The sequence below is a fragment of the Martes martes genome (assembly GCF_963455335.1).
Source record: "Martes martes genome assembly, chromosome: 15".
NCBI lineage: Eukaryota > Metazoa > Chordata > Mammalia > Carnivora > Mustelidae > Martes > Martes martes.
Genome location: NC_137903.1, coordinates 6150673 through 6167037, shown reverse-complemented (window position 1 = coordinate 6167037; position 16365 = coordinate 6150673). Strand labels below are relative to the sequence as shown.

General features: G+C 43.6%; 1 protein-coding gene and 1 long non-coding RNA gene across 3 annotated transcripts in view; one reads left to right on the top strand and one right to left on the bottom strand.

Annotated features, from left to right (window-relative positions):
- The window catches only part of ATF6 (activating transcription factor 6), a 209964-nt gene that overhangs the window by 44946 nt on the left and 148653 nt on the right, over window positions 1-16365 (bottom strand). For both annotated transcript variants that reach the window (XM_080824008.1, XM_080824007.1), the window contains exon 15: window positions 5052-5136. In XM_080824008.1, coding sequence (XP_080680134.1) covers window positions 5052-5136 — 85 coding nt within the window. The remainder of the gene's footprint in view (window positions 1-5051; window positions 5137-16365) is intronic.
- LOC308355653 lies at window positions 1602-3551 on the top strand. The gene is made up of 3 exons (XR_013967982.1): window positions 1602-1670; window positions 2297-2421; window positions 3018-3551. It is a non-coding gene; the product is annotated as an uncharacterized lncRNA (long non-coding RNA).

Genomic DNA, 16365 nt, shown 5'->3' with positions numbered 1-16365 from the left:
TAACTCACACGCTTCAGACGCTAAGTGATGCCGTACTGCCCGTCAAATGCATACACCCAATACGCCCAAGAAATCCATCTCTGGATCGTGGAGAGCTCGATACTTCAATTCTGTGCACATGTTCTCCTTTGCAGAACAATTGTTTAAAAGGAGGTTAATAGTTTCAATTCACTCTTGATGATAAATTCCAAATCTTAACCAATACGGCACAAAGGTAACTAGCAAACACTTAAATTAATTTATATTTGGAAAGATTAGACTATACTTGTCAACTGTTTTTAATCCTAGGAGGAAAACTAGACGGGCCACGGGATCGGGGAAGCCTACAAAATGCCGCGTTTCGGGAGAAGGGTATGTCAAACACACCTCAGGGGAATGACTGCAGCGCGTAGGAGACTTTGTGAAGTAAAAACATTTCATCACGACTGAGTGGTGGTTTCACAACTGTTTACATTTGTTAGAAACTCATTAAACAGTATACATAAAATTGTTGATTTTCACTATATGCTGTGTTATACCTCAATGACTCTGGTTTCTATAAAGCGTGTATGTCAGGAAAGACAACTTTTAGAAGGCAAGGGTTCTAGACGGAAGGATACGAAAGAGGTCTGCCAAGCGGGTGCACCGTATGGTCTGTGCCTCGATTCTGTATCTCTCCCCATAGAAAGCTATAACGAGCATTTTGGGGGCAAAGTGGAAACGTGAATATGGACTGTAGGTTAAACTGTATAGCATCAGTGCTAAAGTTCTCGTCTTTTGAAAGCGCAGTCATCGTCTTGTGCTTCGGTAGGAGAATTCCCTTTCTCCACAGACGCACATTCAGGTTTTGGGGGTAAAATACAGGAACGTCTGCCATCTCGCCTCCCGTCGTCTGGAAGCACGCACACTGGGCATGGAGAGACCCGGCCACCAGCCGACGGGGGCAGCGAGCGCAGGCACTCCTTGCAAGAGCGCTTCCCCGAAGGCCAGCGGAGAAGCAGGATGCGGGGGGATGCGGGGGGACGTGTCCCCACACCAAGGGAGTATGCGGCCGTGCGGTATGAAGTTGGGACCGAACCGGCAGAGAAGCTGATGGCGCAGCACAGAAAGGCTATCAGCGAGGGGTCGAGTCTCCGAACCCGTGAGAGGGGTAGAGACGCAGGGTCCAAAAGGAAGAAATCGCCTAGGACGACACGGATGATGACAGTGAAAGGGGGCACGAGTGCCCACGCCGACAATGGCCAGGCGCTGTTTAAAGCACGTTTACTCATTTAATTCTCACAGCAGCTCTACGGTAAGGGCACCGCCAACATCCCCTCTTACAGATGAGGAAGCCGAGGTACAGAAACACGAATGAACTTGCCCAGTGACCGTATCTAATGAACAGCAAACCGAGCTTCGAACCCAACGGAAGAGACTTGGGTCCACGCAACAGGCGGGCAGGGGCTGCCTGTAGGGGACGGGGACGTAGCTCGGACGTGAGGACCTCTGCTGTCCCTGCGCGGCACCTGCCGAGTCCATCAGCTGGGCGGGGGGCAGAGGGGACGCCGGGGACTTGAGGAGGGAGGGCGGGGAAGCGTGTCTCCGCCAGAAGGCGAGCGCAGCTCCTCGCGGTGACTGGCAGGACCGACTGCTCCTGTGGAATGAGTCATCATAAAATGGGCAGCGGATCCGCGGGTCCTGACTCGATGGTATTTTCTGGCAATTTTCAGCTCTTGAGAATCCACGAACAGGCATACAGAGGAGAGCTGGGTTTAACTGCAGGGCGGCAGGGCGGCAGGGGCGGGGGGGGGGGGATGATTTTTACAGATAAGTGAGACCTAAGAGAAGAAGAAGCCAGGGCGTAAGGAAGGGGGCTTGCAAGAGAGCGGTGAGTGTATGCGGGTGGGACGCGGGCTCGACGGGGAGGAAGGCAGGACCGCTCCGCACGGGATCCGCACGGGATCCGCACGGGAAGAGCGGCGGGTGGTGGGTGGGAAGCCTGCAGCTGTGCGGTGAGACAGCAGCTGGGAGTGTGGGTTTACAGTAAGGGGTAAGCAGGGGGGGAGGCTTGTAGCAGTGCCACTGCTGATGAGGACGAGGTCCAGAGTATGACCAAGCGGGTGGGAGGCTCACGGGTACAGGATACAACACAACAGGACCGGGCGCTCGGGCGGCTCAGCTGGTTGAGTGTCCGGCTCGATTTTGGCTCAGGTCATGAGCTCAGGATCCTGGGATGGAGCCCCGAGTCTGGCTCCCCACTCACCAGGGAGTCTGTTTCTCCCTCTGCCCCTCCCCCCACTTGTGCACGTGCTCTCACACTCTCTCTCTCAAACAGATAATTAAAAAAAAAGAAAAAAGACAATGGGATCACAGAAGGCCAGGGCGCTGGATGAGTGCTCCACGTGGACGCTGCGGTCACCCAGAGAGACGGCAAACGCAGCGGCAGAGTCATCAGTCAAGGTGGGAGAGAAGACGGCGACAAACCAGGGCTGGGGGAGGAAAGCCTGACGTTACACCCTTGAAGATGGGGCGGGGGCCTGACGGGGAAAGAAGGGGAGGTCACCTGGAAGTCGCGGTGGGGAGCAAGGATATACCTAGCCCACCTGCAGGCTCACAGGCACACAAGGTGCGGAGGCAAAACCAGATTCTAACTGTCAGAGCGAGAGGGTGGAGGCGCCGTTCGGAATGAGACTGAGGGCGCAGCGCGACACTTGGCACGTGGCAGATACTCAACCAATACTTCTTAAATTTGAATCTTAACTTTTCAAATCGTTTACTATACCCTAAAAAGGAAACAACGAAATTTATTTATAAAGAAATCAAAACCAGATTAAAAAGGAAATGATCTTCTAATGATTGTATTTTTCAAATCCATGAAAGGCTCATTTTCAAAAATTAGCCCCCTGGCCAAGATCAACAGAGTCAAACAGCACTGTATTGTTTTTGGCTTGGTAAATATGGAAAACTCACTGTCATAAAATAAAACCAGGCATTCTCTTGCATAAGAATTCAATATCAGAACAAAATTAAGTGAACTCTGTCTTGTTGAAGCTTAGGTAATAGCCCTTCTGAGCATAAGCTGACCGGAACTGAAATCTATTATGGTTCAAGCAAAGAAACCCAGGCACCTGTGAAGTGAGAATAAGTTGTATTTCCTAAACGTCTTCTTCGAGTGTAATACAGCACACTGTGGAATGTATTATCCTTCCCGAAGTGCTACAGGACGGCGCCAGGAAAGCTTTGGAGGCACACCCTTACTGAAGCAAGAGAAGAGCCTCTCAATGTTACAGTTTTTGCTTTTTAAAAATTTGTTCTTGATATCTTTGGAAGACTAAGAAAATGTCATCATTTATGCTTTAGCAAGACAAATGTTTATGTACCAATGGCATAATGCCACTGTGGCTCAGTCGGTTGAGTGTCTGACTCTATTTCGGCTCAGGTCATGATCTCAGGGTCGTGAGACTGAGCCCCACACAGGGCTCTGCACTCCATAGGGGGCTCTGCTTGAGATTCTCTCTCTCTCTCTGCCCCCACCCCTGCACACATGCACGCACGCGCACACACACGCTCTAAAATAAATAAATCGTTTTAAAAAAAATCAAGCTGCCTCCTAAGCATTTGTTTTTTTTTTTTTCTTTTTTTTAAGAGAGGTTGGGTGGGAGGGCAGAGGGAGAAGGAGAGAGAGGAGCTTTAGCAGGCTCCACACTAGGTGGGGCTCAATCTCACAACCCTGAGATCATGACCTCCTCCACATTTCTTTGTTTTCTTAAGATTTTATTTATTTATTTAATATTAGAGAGAGAACTTGAACAGGAGGGACAAAGGGAGAGAATCTCAAGCAGACTCTGCACTGCGCATGGAGCCCAATGTGGGGCTCGACCTCATGATCTCAGGAGATCATGACCTGAACCAAACCCGAGAGCCAGCCCTCAACAGACTGAACCACCCGGGTGCCCATCTGAGCTCCAAGCATTTCTAGTAAGCAGTGTGCACACAGCTCCAAGAAACTCTACAGTCCTCTGTGGTCTTAAAATGTACAACGAATATCGAATGTTTTTTCTCTAAGACTAAATTTTATTGGAAGTTATCTAGAATCCCTGTTTTTTGTTTTTGTTTTTTAATAATTATATTTGGTTGTTTAACTTTGATCATCCATCAGAATGTAGACTGGTTCAGCTGTGGGTTAGTTCAAACGGCTTTTCACTTTTTGGCTTATTCATAAACTATGAGGTTCTTACTACCAGAGAAAAAAATATACTGGTAGTTCCATTAAACGAGATAAAATAATTTGAGAAGAAAAGCAAACCCTCCTTGTTTTATCAGAGCCTAACATGATGTGTCCGAGAAAGCACTCATCAACAATATACACTCATTTACAGCACACGGCGGGCTCCACGAGTAAGTTATTTCTCTTCCCCATGAAGAACCAGCTGGAAGTAATCTCGCCTTTCCTAAATGTCTTTAGTACTTTGTATATTCCTTATGAGCCCTTCTCTTTGGAGCACAGTGGTTTCTGGGCTGATTTTTCTTTCTAGATTATAAGCAAGATGGGTTAATTAAAATCTTTAGATGATCTCAAGGTATTATAGCATTATTTGTAATTTATGTAATACCCAGCACTAGTAGGAGAACAAAACGGAATAGCAACACGATCGATACCAAATACATCAGGATTGTGGACTAAAGAGGCTTGGGAATCACGTCACCATTTACAGAATACAGGAAACTGCTCTGAATTCCCAAAACGCAACTTACAAATTCACTCTCAGAACCCAGCAGGGAATTCTTACACTGTACGTACAACCTGAAAGACCACAGTAAGTCTGTAGAGCAGTTAAGATGCTAACTTTTCCGATTCTGTAAACAAGAGAATTAAAAATACAGTAATTTTAAAAGTAACTCTAAATTACAAAGAGAGTATAGGGATTTTAAAATAATCTTTGTGAAAAAAATGGAATATTTTCAAAATTAATGCATGAATATATATCTGACCAACCAACCAAATATTTTAAATGTCTTTTGGCTCATCCAGAGAATACTGCTTAAAGAAAGCAAACTTATGTTGTTCATAAACCCAAATTTCAACTTACCATTTATGTTTATTGCTGGTAACACTATTGACATTTTTGGTCTTGTGGTCTTGTTGTGGGTGGTGGCCGGTAACAGCAGGTGATCCTAGGAATAACAAAGAACAACCCGTTAGAACCACAGGCTTAGTCTTATAATAGGCCCAAATCAGAGTTTCTGAGATGCCAACATTTCACTGGGATCATAACCAAAAATGACATTTTTTATTTTAATTTGGCTTAGAGGCAATTAACTACAAATCATCTTATGATTTACTGAGTGTTGATCAATCCCAGGTGCCACGTAGTATCCTTAGAGAACTCCTCAGTTCTGGTAACATACACGCTGTGGTAAACACTTTAAAGGCTACGGGTAAGGAGTCCAAACAGGAGGACTGTCACTCTAGATCTAGCCACTGACAGCTGTATGATCTGGCTCTGTGTCTAATCCTATAAAACGAGGGGGCTAGACTAGATCATATCACAAGATACTGAAATTATCTACCCCATATAGTCATTTTCACTTTTTTCCCTTTAAGAGGAGGAACATTTCTGCCACCGCCCCCCCCCATTGTGGATCCCAAATTACTGGCATCTAAAACAGAGATTCTGTCTGGAGCTTGCAGTAAAGGCCAGAGCCTGGGACTTGGCCTGCTGAGCTTCCCTTCTCCCTCTGAAGCCACCACACAGCATTAGATCTCTTTCGGTAAGCAGTAAGTACATACTGAAGAAGATGTACAGTTCTTACCCTTAAAAAGCACACGATTCAGTGGAAGAATTAAAAAAAATTATAAATGCACGTCTAGCACAGTTATAAAGTTATAAAGGACAGTTATAAGGTTGGCATTGGTAATAATGCCAGCATTTGATAATCTATAAATGACCCGTGGCAACTGAGGTTTCTGGTTTCAACCACACAAATCCTAAAAAGAAGATGAGCCAAGAGGAGTCTGGCTTCAAAAAAAAGGAGGCTGGGAGCATGTCTTTTTTTGGAAAAGGTATGTACAACCATAGGTATTCCAAAGCAGATTATAAATAACTTATGACTTAGATATGAACTACTGCTTAACCATCAATAACTCCTTTTTCCTAGCAAAAACAGGAATTGTCACAGCAAAAACAAAAACAAAAAAAAAGAAAGAAAACAACATACATTAGTGTTTCTACTGAAGGGTGCGTGGTCAGACAGACAGACAGACAGAACCCCTCCTACTTCCTTCTCTTCTCCTCTGCCCCCTTCGGTTCAACACTCACTCAGCGACCTTGCTACAGAGAAGGACTCATTACAAGCAGGATTTAACGCAGTTGAAGGTAATAAAAATTCAAGGCAACTTAGCCCAAAGGTCAAAATGGGCTTATGAAATGCAATTATCAGCAAAGTGAAGGAAAAATCTAGAATGGAACAAACTGAAATGAATATACATGAACAGAACTGTATAGACAACATTTCCAGTAACTGCTTGTCCTTTGTTTAACTCAAGGCAGCATTTCTGTGAGAACAGATTTTTTTTTCTTAAGTGGGGGAAGATGAGTGAAGCTGTTCTGTTAGAATTCCGGCCCTGATGCACGGGAGGCTTTTTTTTAAGTGCATTGTTAGACACGAAGATCACACATTTCTCAGTAAGATAACATAATATAGCCAAGAAGAAACAAAATTTGCTGATCTTCATGCCATAAAATTATAAATAGCTTAATTCCTATAATTAAAATACTGCTTCAGGGTCCCCAGAATTGAATGAGAAAACAAACCAACAAACTTGCAAGCCCCAAATTAAAGCTACTGTAAAAATAAACACACTTGGATTCTATTGGTCATGGGTTAAGGTCAGGCTCAGACTTAAATCTGAGTTTCCTGCTAAGATCTAGATGCCACACTAAACATTGTCTTTAAACATGATTTTCTGAACATAATGTCTCCTACTTTCTTTCTTCATTAAATTTCAAACGAAGTAGTTACTTTTGCAGGAGAAAGCCAAAAAACACATTATTATTTATGAAAAAGAAGAATCACATCTTGAATGCATAAAAATGATTACAGTTAACCAGCCTTACCTCTATTTATTGAAGTTTGCAAACTGCGGAGGGTGGGGGACGGGGAGGACACCTAGAATTTAAACTGTTTGTTGGGGGTTCCTGCGTGGCTCAGTCAGTTAAGTGTCTGCCTTCAGCTCAGGTCGTGATCCCGGGGTCCTGGCACTGAGTCCCTCATCAGGCGCCCCGCTCAGCGCGGAGTCTGCTTCTCCCTCTACTCCTTCCCCTTGCGTGTGTTCACTCTCTCTCTCTCAAATAAATAAACAAAAATCTTTAAAGTGCTTGTTTACCACGGAACTGCAGGGAATCAAAGCCAGTATACTGCAAGTTCTAATAGTACTTAACTTATGTTAAAAAATAATTTATAGGGCGCCTGGGTTTTCCAGTTGGTTAAGCAACTGCCTTTGGCTCAGGTCATGATCCCGGAGTCCGGGGATCGAGGCCTGCATGGAGCTCCTGGTTCCGCGGGGAGTCTGCTTCTCCCTCTGACCTTCTCCCCTCTCATGCTCTCTCTCTCACTCTCTCTCTCTCAAATAAATAAATAAAATCTTAAAAAAAAATAATTTATACACAGAAACATCTGGAAGAGTGTAGTTAATTCATCTAACATTTACTTCCTCAAATTAAATGCTCCTTGCTGTAACAGTGAACTCTGCATCACTTTTTTCTCCCCAACTATGTTCATCTCACTCATTTTTAGCATATCATTAATCCTATTAGTGATGTTTCCAGAGACAAAGGGCTTTATTTTGGCGCTGTCGCTGTAATCTATGTCACTAGTTTTAGGATCTCTCCAAATGCACCCCCTGAAAAGCCTCCACAGGACTGAGATACCATGGGATAGATTCAGGGAGGAAACTTTGTGGACAGACACTATCATCAACACATTGTATTTTTATTCCCAGAAGAAGTCAGAGAAAGTCTGGTGGGAAAACACTTCACTGTGAGAATAAAACATTAGTTTTCCAATGTTACGCAATATCATGCATGAGAAAATCTGCTATTTCATACAATTCTCCCAATTCCCTTTTCCAAGCACTTTGTTAGAAGAAAACTAAAATATTAGTGCGTAATGCAGCATCCAAAACTGTGTTTCTTTCTTCTTAAGAGGGCTGAAGCACTGGAGACTAACCTATCACAAGAACAGGACCACATTTTGCTCGGCTGGAGGGTGAAATGGTAATTCACAATAAAATCAAGGTCCTACTCAGTGTTGTCTAATGTTGACTCTACATACCCGTGTAGACTGGAAACTGACCTCCAACTTAAACCGACCACTGACATTAAATGGCCCTTCCCACTCCCCTCTAAACCTGACTGGCGGCCCCAGCACAAGGGAACGGTCATGACTAGTTGTGTTTTTTCTTCCAGAACTACTTTTGCTAATGTATTTGTTAGGGTAACTGTGTAATTTTAAAAAATTTAGGGAAACTGGGCGTGTGGGTGGCGCCGTTAGCTAAGCATCCGACTCTTGGTTTCGGCTCAGGTAGCAATCTCGGGGTCACGAGATTGAGCCCCACGTTGGGCTCCAAGCTCCGTGCGGAGTCCCCTGAGATTCTCTCTCTCTTCCCCACTGCCCCTCCCACTCGTGCTCCCTCCCGCTCTCTGATAAATAAATCAATCTTCAAAGATTAAAAATGTGTGAAAAGGAGAACAAGATTTAACAAAAGTGAACAGTTTAAAAAATTCACTCATTCCAAGACAACCATAAAAGACTGAGGAGAAACCATACTTGTCTGCATTCAGATTGCTTAAAAAATATCTTTAAATTCTTAATCTAATTTAGAGGAAGAGGAACTGATACTGGAAATTATGGCTGATGCACTGTGAGTATAGTTTGCACTAAGAGGCAACTTGAAACTGTCCTAGATCTGGACCCGAAGAAAAGGTGTTGGCCCTACAACAAAGCTTGGCAAACGAGTCCACATTTATATAATTAAATGAAATAAATTTAAAATATACATATTATTTTGATCTCCTGCCTTAACCAATTTTGTTAATTCACAGATCATCCAGTAATCCTGGTAACACTAGGTAAGACAGCTTCTCTTGTATTAGGAAACTCTGACCTAAGGTTGGAGCCCCGTATCTTTGATAGGAAGGAATGTAGTTAATATTTAGTGATGTTTCCTGGGGAATGAGGGAAACAGCCTGTAACAGGCTGCTCTCGGACACTGAGCAGCTTTTATTTGGATCAACATGGGCCTTTGCTCATCGAATCTCGCATGTCAGGGCCCTCTTAACATTTCATATTTGGTCCATATCCACTGGATTCCAGAGACGGGCTTGGTTTTTCAATATAAAACTGTTAAAATCAGATCAAAAATAAAAAGCATCTATCCTCATTTCAAAAACAGCTTTGCATTAATGTTTTTTCTCATCTATGTTCCTCTCTTGTTTTCTATTACTTTACCTCATTTATCTCGCCAAGTCTCTGGCAAGCTACCGAACTAAGTCAAGAGCACAGCAGAGCCTGGAAATAGGACCGCCAGAGCAGCAGTGAGAAGCAGCCCTTCAAGCTCTTTAACAAAGTCAAACATTCTGAATTTATCTTGTTTTCTAAAAGCTGTATTAATTGTTGATCAGAAATCAAATGTGTCCAACATGAAAGCAACTGAAAAGCAAAGATAATTAAGAAATCTGAAACAAACAAAAAAATCTGAAACCATTAAAATACACAGGTACACACAGTGACATCTTAAATTTTAAAAATTAGAGGTAGTAAAACTAAGCAGAATGTAATCATTTTAAAAGTCTACTAAAATGTCTATGATTGGGGCGCCTGGGTGGCTCAGTGGGTTAAAGCCTCTGCCTTCGGCTCAGGTCATGATCTCAGGGTCCTGGGATCGAGCCCCACGTCGGGCTCTCTGCTCAGCGGGGAGCCTGCTTCCCTTCCTCTCTCTCTCTGCCTGCCTCTCTGGCTAGTTGTGATCTCTGTCAAATAAATAAAATCTTTAAAATAAATAAATAAATAAATAAATGTCTATGATGTAGGGCTTCCCATTATAGTACAAATATAAGCTAAGTACATTACTCACCCTCAAGCTAGAAAGAGTTAATATAAATATCTAATATGAATGCAGTATTTGTGCCACTAACGTACACAGTGTAACTACAGACCTAAAAAAGGAAATGTAAAGCTTGCATCAGCACCATTAATATGCATGTCAGCCGGAGCAAGAATAAATCAAAACTATTAGTGCACAACAGATGGCCCAAGAGTGAGCCAAGGTTTACATTTCACAAGAGGAAAATCCTGACACTACGTTCAAACCTGATAAATGCTGCCAAGGTCACCAGAGGAAAGATTAGCTTGAAATCCTAATACGTACAAACTCATTTTGCTTTAAGATATCATTCTCACATCAAACTCGGTGGGAGTCTCCACACATGTCCGCCTGACTCTGATCTCCCCTTTTATGCACACAAAAATGGGTAAGGTTGGACCATACAAAACTGTCCTTTTTTGGGGGGGGGGGTCAAATATCAGTAATTTCATACATATGCCTCCTTTTTAAAAATAGTTTTTTAAAAATAAATTTATACCCAACATGGGGTTTGAACACAGCCCCTAAATCAAGGGTTGAATGCTCTACTGACTGAGCCAGTCAGGTGCCCTGATCTGCATCTCTCTCTCTTTTTAAGATTTTATTTATTTGAGAGAGAGAGCGTGTGCGCATGTGCAAGTGGGATGAGAGGCAGAGGGAGAGGCAGAAACCCCACTGAGCCGGGAGCCAGCAGGCTAATCCCAGGACCCTGAGATCATGACTTGAGCTGAAGTCAGTCCCTTAACCAACCACACCACCCAGGCACCCCCCGCCTCTCTCTTTTTAAAGTAGAATTAATTTAGAGTTTTTTGGTCAACAAACTTTCTTGTAAATACTTTCCCAAGGATATGACAGTAGCTTCTAAATCATTCTTCTCTCTTAATGAGAGTTTGCAGGGAAATTGTTTCTAAACCAGCTCAGGACTGTCTTCCCTAGAGAAAGCTCCCCAACAAAATGCTGGTATGTGCTTCGACCAGGGATCAGACCAGCAAGTCTTTGACCCTGCACCTTATATTACTCCATTCAATAACTCAAGCTAATCAAGTTCAAAACTCTGTCAGCTCTAATACAGAGTTTTTCAATAGCCAGACAGTGTGTGACTTGGGGAAATAAATTAGGACCCCTGAAACTTGTTCTCAGCTGTGATTTGTTGAGTGCCGACAGGGTGGCAATCCAAAAAAATGTCTTAAGGAAAAAGATCAAACACTAAATGCATGAAGAGTTTAACCATAGGAGTTTGTCAGACATAATGTTTACAAGATGTTTCATTTTAGAAAGTTCACTTTACTCGGGACTACTGGCAGGAAGAGAATTTCCTGAAGACTGAACCGCATCCTACAGACGAGTGACCACGGCAGCCACGACAGGCAGGGAGGAAGAAGGTGAGTCTACAGCAAACTGAGCCAATGAGTTTTCTGAGAAAAGAGATTATTAGGAGTTATTATAAAGGAGTTGTTAAATACGGATATCTAAGTAAATTATTTTACTTTTTGTTGTAAAAAATAGGGAGAATGCCGGCTTGAGGCAAAAATTAATTTTTTAGAGTTCTAGGCAGAAACTACAAAAATGGCATAAACTTGTATTAACAGTAGTCTCAAATGCTCTGTGTGTGTGTGTGTGTGTGTGTGTGTGTGTTGATTATCACAGCAGCAGGGGACGGGAACGCAGGGAGATACCACTCTAGCTGACTTCCTCATATCAGTGATGCTACAACTTTTTGGAGGGAGCGGGGAAGAGGCATGCTACTTCTATTTCTAAAGTTATCTTTCCTGCATGATTCTGTGTCTGGATATCCCTCCAGTCTCCACTAAAGATCTAGATTCTCTCTCCAAAGTAATTTTGGTCTTGGTTTCACACAAAGAGGACGGACCATAAAATACCCCTAAAGTACATTTTAGGAAAGACTGGTCTTGACAAGGCAAACAACCAAGTGGGGAAAACAAACAAACGAACAAACAAAAAACTCCCTTAAGTTTCTTTTAAAGCCCTTATACATTTAACTACAATCTGCAATAATCTGATTTTTCTACTTTAGTGGACAAATTTTCTCTTGAGATCTTGGCGTGGCAGGACAGGTAAACGGGACACTGCTCCACGCTGGAAGCTGAGACTCAACGCAGCGACAACCCTCTCGAAGGACTGGGCTCTGCTACTGCACAGACTTGTTCCAAAGAGTTCAGAAGAGCTCTCTCTTCGTATCCCAAAAGGTGTACTTTCCAGAACCTAGTACATCCCCACACTCGCATTAGAAGTAGAACGGCAAGTTCCGCTTCCGTTCAGTTTTAAAGTGAATGTTTGACATACAGTGCACTTGTGGGAAAGGGAGGAAAATTCTGTTTTCACTGTTTGGTCAAGTATTGTTTAAGAAAGGATTTCAACTAAATTTCAGGTAGTGATGGCTCAGAAGGCATACCAAGGATCGCAGTATTAATTCTGAGTTCTTAATAATTAGGTACCGTCAGAGAGCATCTACTCTTACGGCCAAAGGAAGCCAAGAAATGAACACACGGACAGCAGGAGGTCCTTCCGAAACAGAAGTTCCTAACCAAGGATCCACATCAGAGTCATCTACAGGACTTCATACCGTAAACCACCCAGGTTCTCCACACCCCAAAAATTCTAATAAGGTAAGTCTGAGGTGGACCCAAATCTGTCAGGGATTCCTGGCAGTTCTGAGGCGGCCAGCGTGAGGATGAACAGGCCAGCAACGCACAGAGCCCACGAGCAGCCTGGGCTCCCGAGCTAGAGCCTGGGTTCGAACTCTGCCTCTGACACCCCCATTTTTAGCTGCAGAATCTGGAGCGAGTTCCTTGATCTCTCTGTGCCCTGGTTTTCTCATCAGTAAAACAAGGACAGTAACCGTACATAGTGCACAGATTGTTTATAAAGATTAAACAAGGTAATACTTTAAAGCACTTGGAACAGTGACTGGCAAGCAAAAAGCACTATTTTAAGTATTTAATTTTTTTTTTTTAAAGGACTGAAAAGTTTGAGGTCAGAGAAGCCCCTGAAAAAAATGTAACAGCACAACCAGGGACACGGACACTGCTGACCAGGTTTCTTCTGTCCCCCCTGCTGGCTGAGAGTCACTGTTTCCCTGCCGATGACAGGCACTCACTCCCCATCCAAATCCTGAGCCTAGAAATGAAAGCTCTTTATACTCTGGTCCCTCCGGACCTGGCCTCTTCACCATGAGCTCTCACTATTCCTTTCCACAAACACTACTGCCAACTGTCAGAGACAATCTCTACAAATTCAACCAACAGAACAAGATAACCTCACATTTAATGTTCTTTACTTTAAGAGATGGGAACAATAATGAAGCACAAGTATTCAAAGCTTCTACTCTGTCTCTGCTTTTTCTCAGGATTTTTTTTAAGTGCTGCTGGATTGCTTGTGTGGACGAGGTGAGGTTACAGATGAAGAGGAAAGTTGGAAGAAGCTAAATTGTTTTTTTAAGGTATGAGTTATTAGCAGGGAAGAAGGGTCTGGCAGTTGGAAGAGTGGAAAAGAGGTGGACAGAGAGGTCTGGCCTGAGCTGTGGCCTTTGTGTGAAGAGAAAAAGAGACAAGGCAGGGACTCTATGGATTGCGGTGGGGGAGGGGGGGGCTGCCAAGAGAATGCTGCTGCTGTTTTATTTACTATTCCCTGGGCAGTATCTTTAACAGAGGTCATTAGAGGCCTTACGTTACTTATCAAGTTTATGAGGTTTTGGATTTGTATTTCTTTTATTTATTTATTTATTTTAAAGTAGGCTCAACACCCAGTGTAGTGCCCAATGTGGGGCCTGAACTCACAGTCCTGAGATCAATGCCTGAGCCACTATCAAGAGTCAGACACTTAACTGACTGAGCCACCCAGGCACCCCGATTTCTATTTCTTACAGATTTGTCACCATGTCAAGTCAGGGCAAGCTGATTCTTAAAAAAAGGCGAGCTGGGGGGCACCTGGGTGGCTCAGTGGGTTAAAGCCTCTGCTTTGCTCAGGTCATGATCCCAGGATCCTAGGATCGAGCCCCACATCAGGATCCCTGCTCGGCAGGGAGCCTGCTTCCTCCTCTCTCTCTCTCTGCCTGCCTCTCTGCCTACTTGTGATCTCTGTCAAATAAATAAATAAAATCTTAAAAATGTGAACAGAGCTTTAAAAAAAAAAAAAAAAAAGGCGAGCTGAGGGTTGCCGGAGGAGAGGTGGGGGGTGCTGGGGTAAATGGGGGATGGGCATTAAGGAGGGCACCTGTAATGAGCACTGCGTGTCATATGCAACTGATGAATCACTGACCTCTACCTCTGAAACTAACAATACACTACATGTTCATTAATTGAATATAAGTAAAAAAAAGAGTTAACCCTAAAAAAAGGGGTGGGCAAGCAAACAAGTCCAAATTCTATTTAAATTACACGGGGTCTTTCCTCTGTGGAGACTTCAGAATGGTCTTCTGGCAGAGAAGCACCTTTAAAAATAAAATTAAATCCTAGTACCAAAACAAAACAAAAAACAGATCCCAATGAAACAAAACAAGACAAAACTCCAACAAAGAAAGAGTTCTCAAAGGCCTAATTTTTGAGGAATCTGGGCAGCCACTAACTGGACAACACATGCCTTTCTCTGCTTCGCTCCACTGCCATGTCTCCCACCCCTCCCAGTCCCCAGCCTGGCCCAGCCACTCCGCACGTGTGTCAGTGGCCCCAAACCCCGCCCCCGTCCCGCGAACCCCTCAACCCAGTCTGCTCTTCTGCCTGTATTTTCCCACCATGCTTCCCTCCCCCCAGGGGCACAGGATGTCCTGACATCCCTCTAGGTCTGCCTGGGACCAATCTCACTCCTAGAACTGTGCTCCCCCCACAAGGTACAGCAGTGTCGCCTCCACTTGTCTCCTGGGGTTTGAGCAGGCTGCTACCATACATCCCAACGTTATAGGGGTCCAGGGGAGATATCGGAAAGGAGGAGGACATTTAAGGGCCCGTATACTAAAAGGTCCAGAGCAGGAGAGATCAAAACCAAGTTTTTAATTTGATACTCTTAATATTTAATATCAGTAAAGTAAGCCATGGAACACATTCCTGAGTTTACAAAATCATTTTCATTTTGGTTATGTGACTTTCAAATTAATTCCCCTAAACCTTTAAGATGTAGTACTTAGGTTTTCTAATACTGGCTATTGGCTTTGGCTTTCCCGCATTTGAGTATCTTGTCTATTCGTGGGTTTCTGTGAGGGGAAAATGTCTAACTGCAGAAGCCTGACGGGCACAGACATAATTTCTCTCCCAACTCCCCGGCAACCAGGAGACATGTGACCTAAGCTTGGCCAATCAGATGCTCCCCTAATATTCAAAGTTGGGCAATAATGAAAAAAGACTCAGCTGCAGATGCACAGCAGCAATGGGGACATGCCCCCAGCAGCAGGGCTAGTGACTGTGCGGCAAGTCCAGCTGTCCTAACCCAACTTCTTGAGCCGATGCAATGACTGTGTTCTTGGCTGTGTGGCCTTCTTCGGTTCCCATCATTGCTCTGGGCTGAGTTCTCCAGGATTCACATGGAGTCTTGTGAACTAAAAATAGCTTCCCATTAAATTCCTTTCCTGTAATGTAAGCAGTTTCTGCTTTAACTTAAGTTATAGTAAGTTTCTGTTGTTTACAACCAAGAACCATTACTGGCACCATACTGGAATTCCATTTCTGACATATTTTGATATTACTGGTCAATGTCTGACCTAACATTTCCCCAAAACATCAATTTTAATTACATTAACCCCATGGTATTATTTAAGGTAAATAAAGCAAATTGAGTCATATGTCAGTGGATTCCCATATCGCCCACTTGATCCCCACAGTAATGAACATTGGCTCAGTCACCACCATTCGAACTGCAACTGTCCTTACAAAGACTCTGTTCCAATTGTCAAGCCATTGCTTTATCCAGCCCTTGCCCTGCTTTTCTCTGCAGTAGCTGATGCTCTCAGCTCCTCCTTCAATTTTTAGTTCTCATTTTCCCTTGTTTTGTTTTGGTTTTTTCTCTCTCTTTTTGCTATCCTCTCTTCCACCCACATCACTCATTAAATACTGGGGTTTCTCAGAGGCAAATATTTTTTCTTCTCTTCACATTTTCATCTAGTTCCATAATTGGAAAAATATGTCAGGCTCAAATCTCTCAAACCCTAACTGAAGATCCATATTTACAAACGCTTACTAAATATTTCCACTGGGATATTCTACAGGTTCTTAAACTATGATTTAAACCCAGGAAGAGGTTCCTGGGTTTCC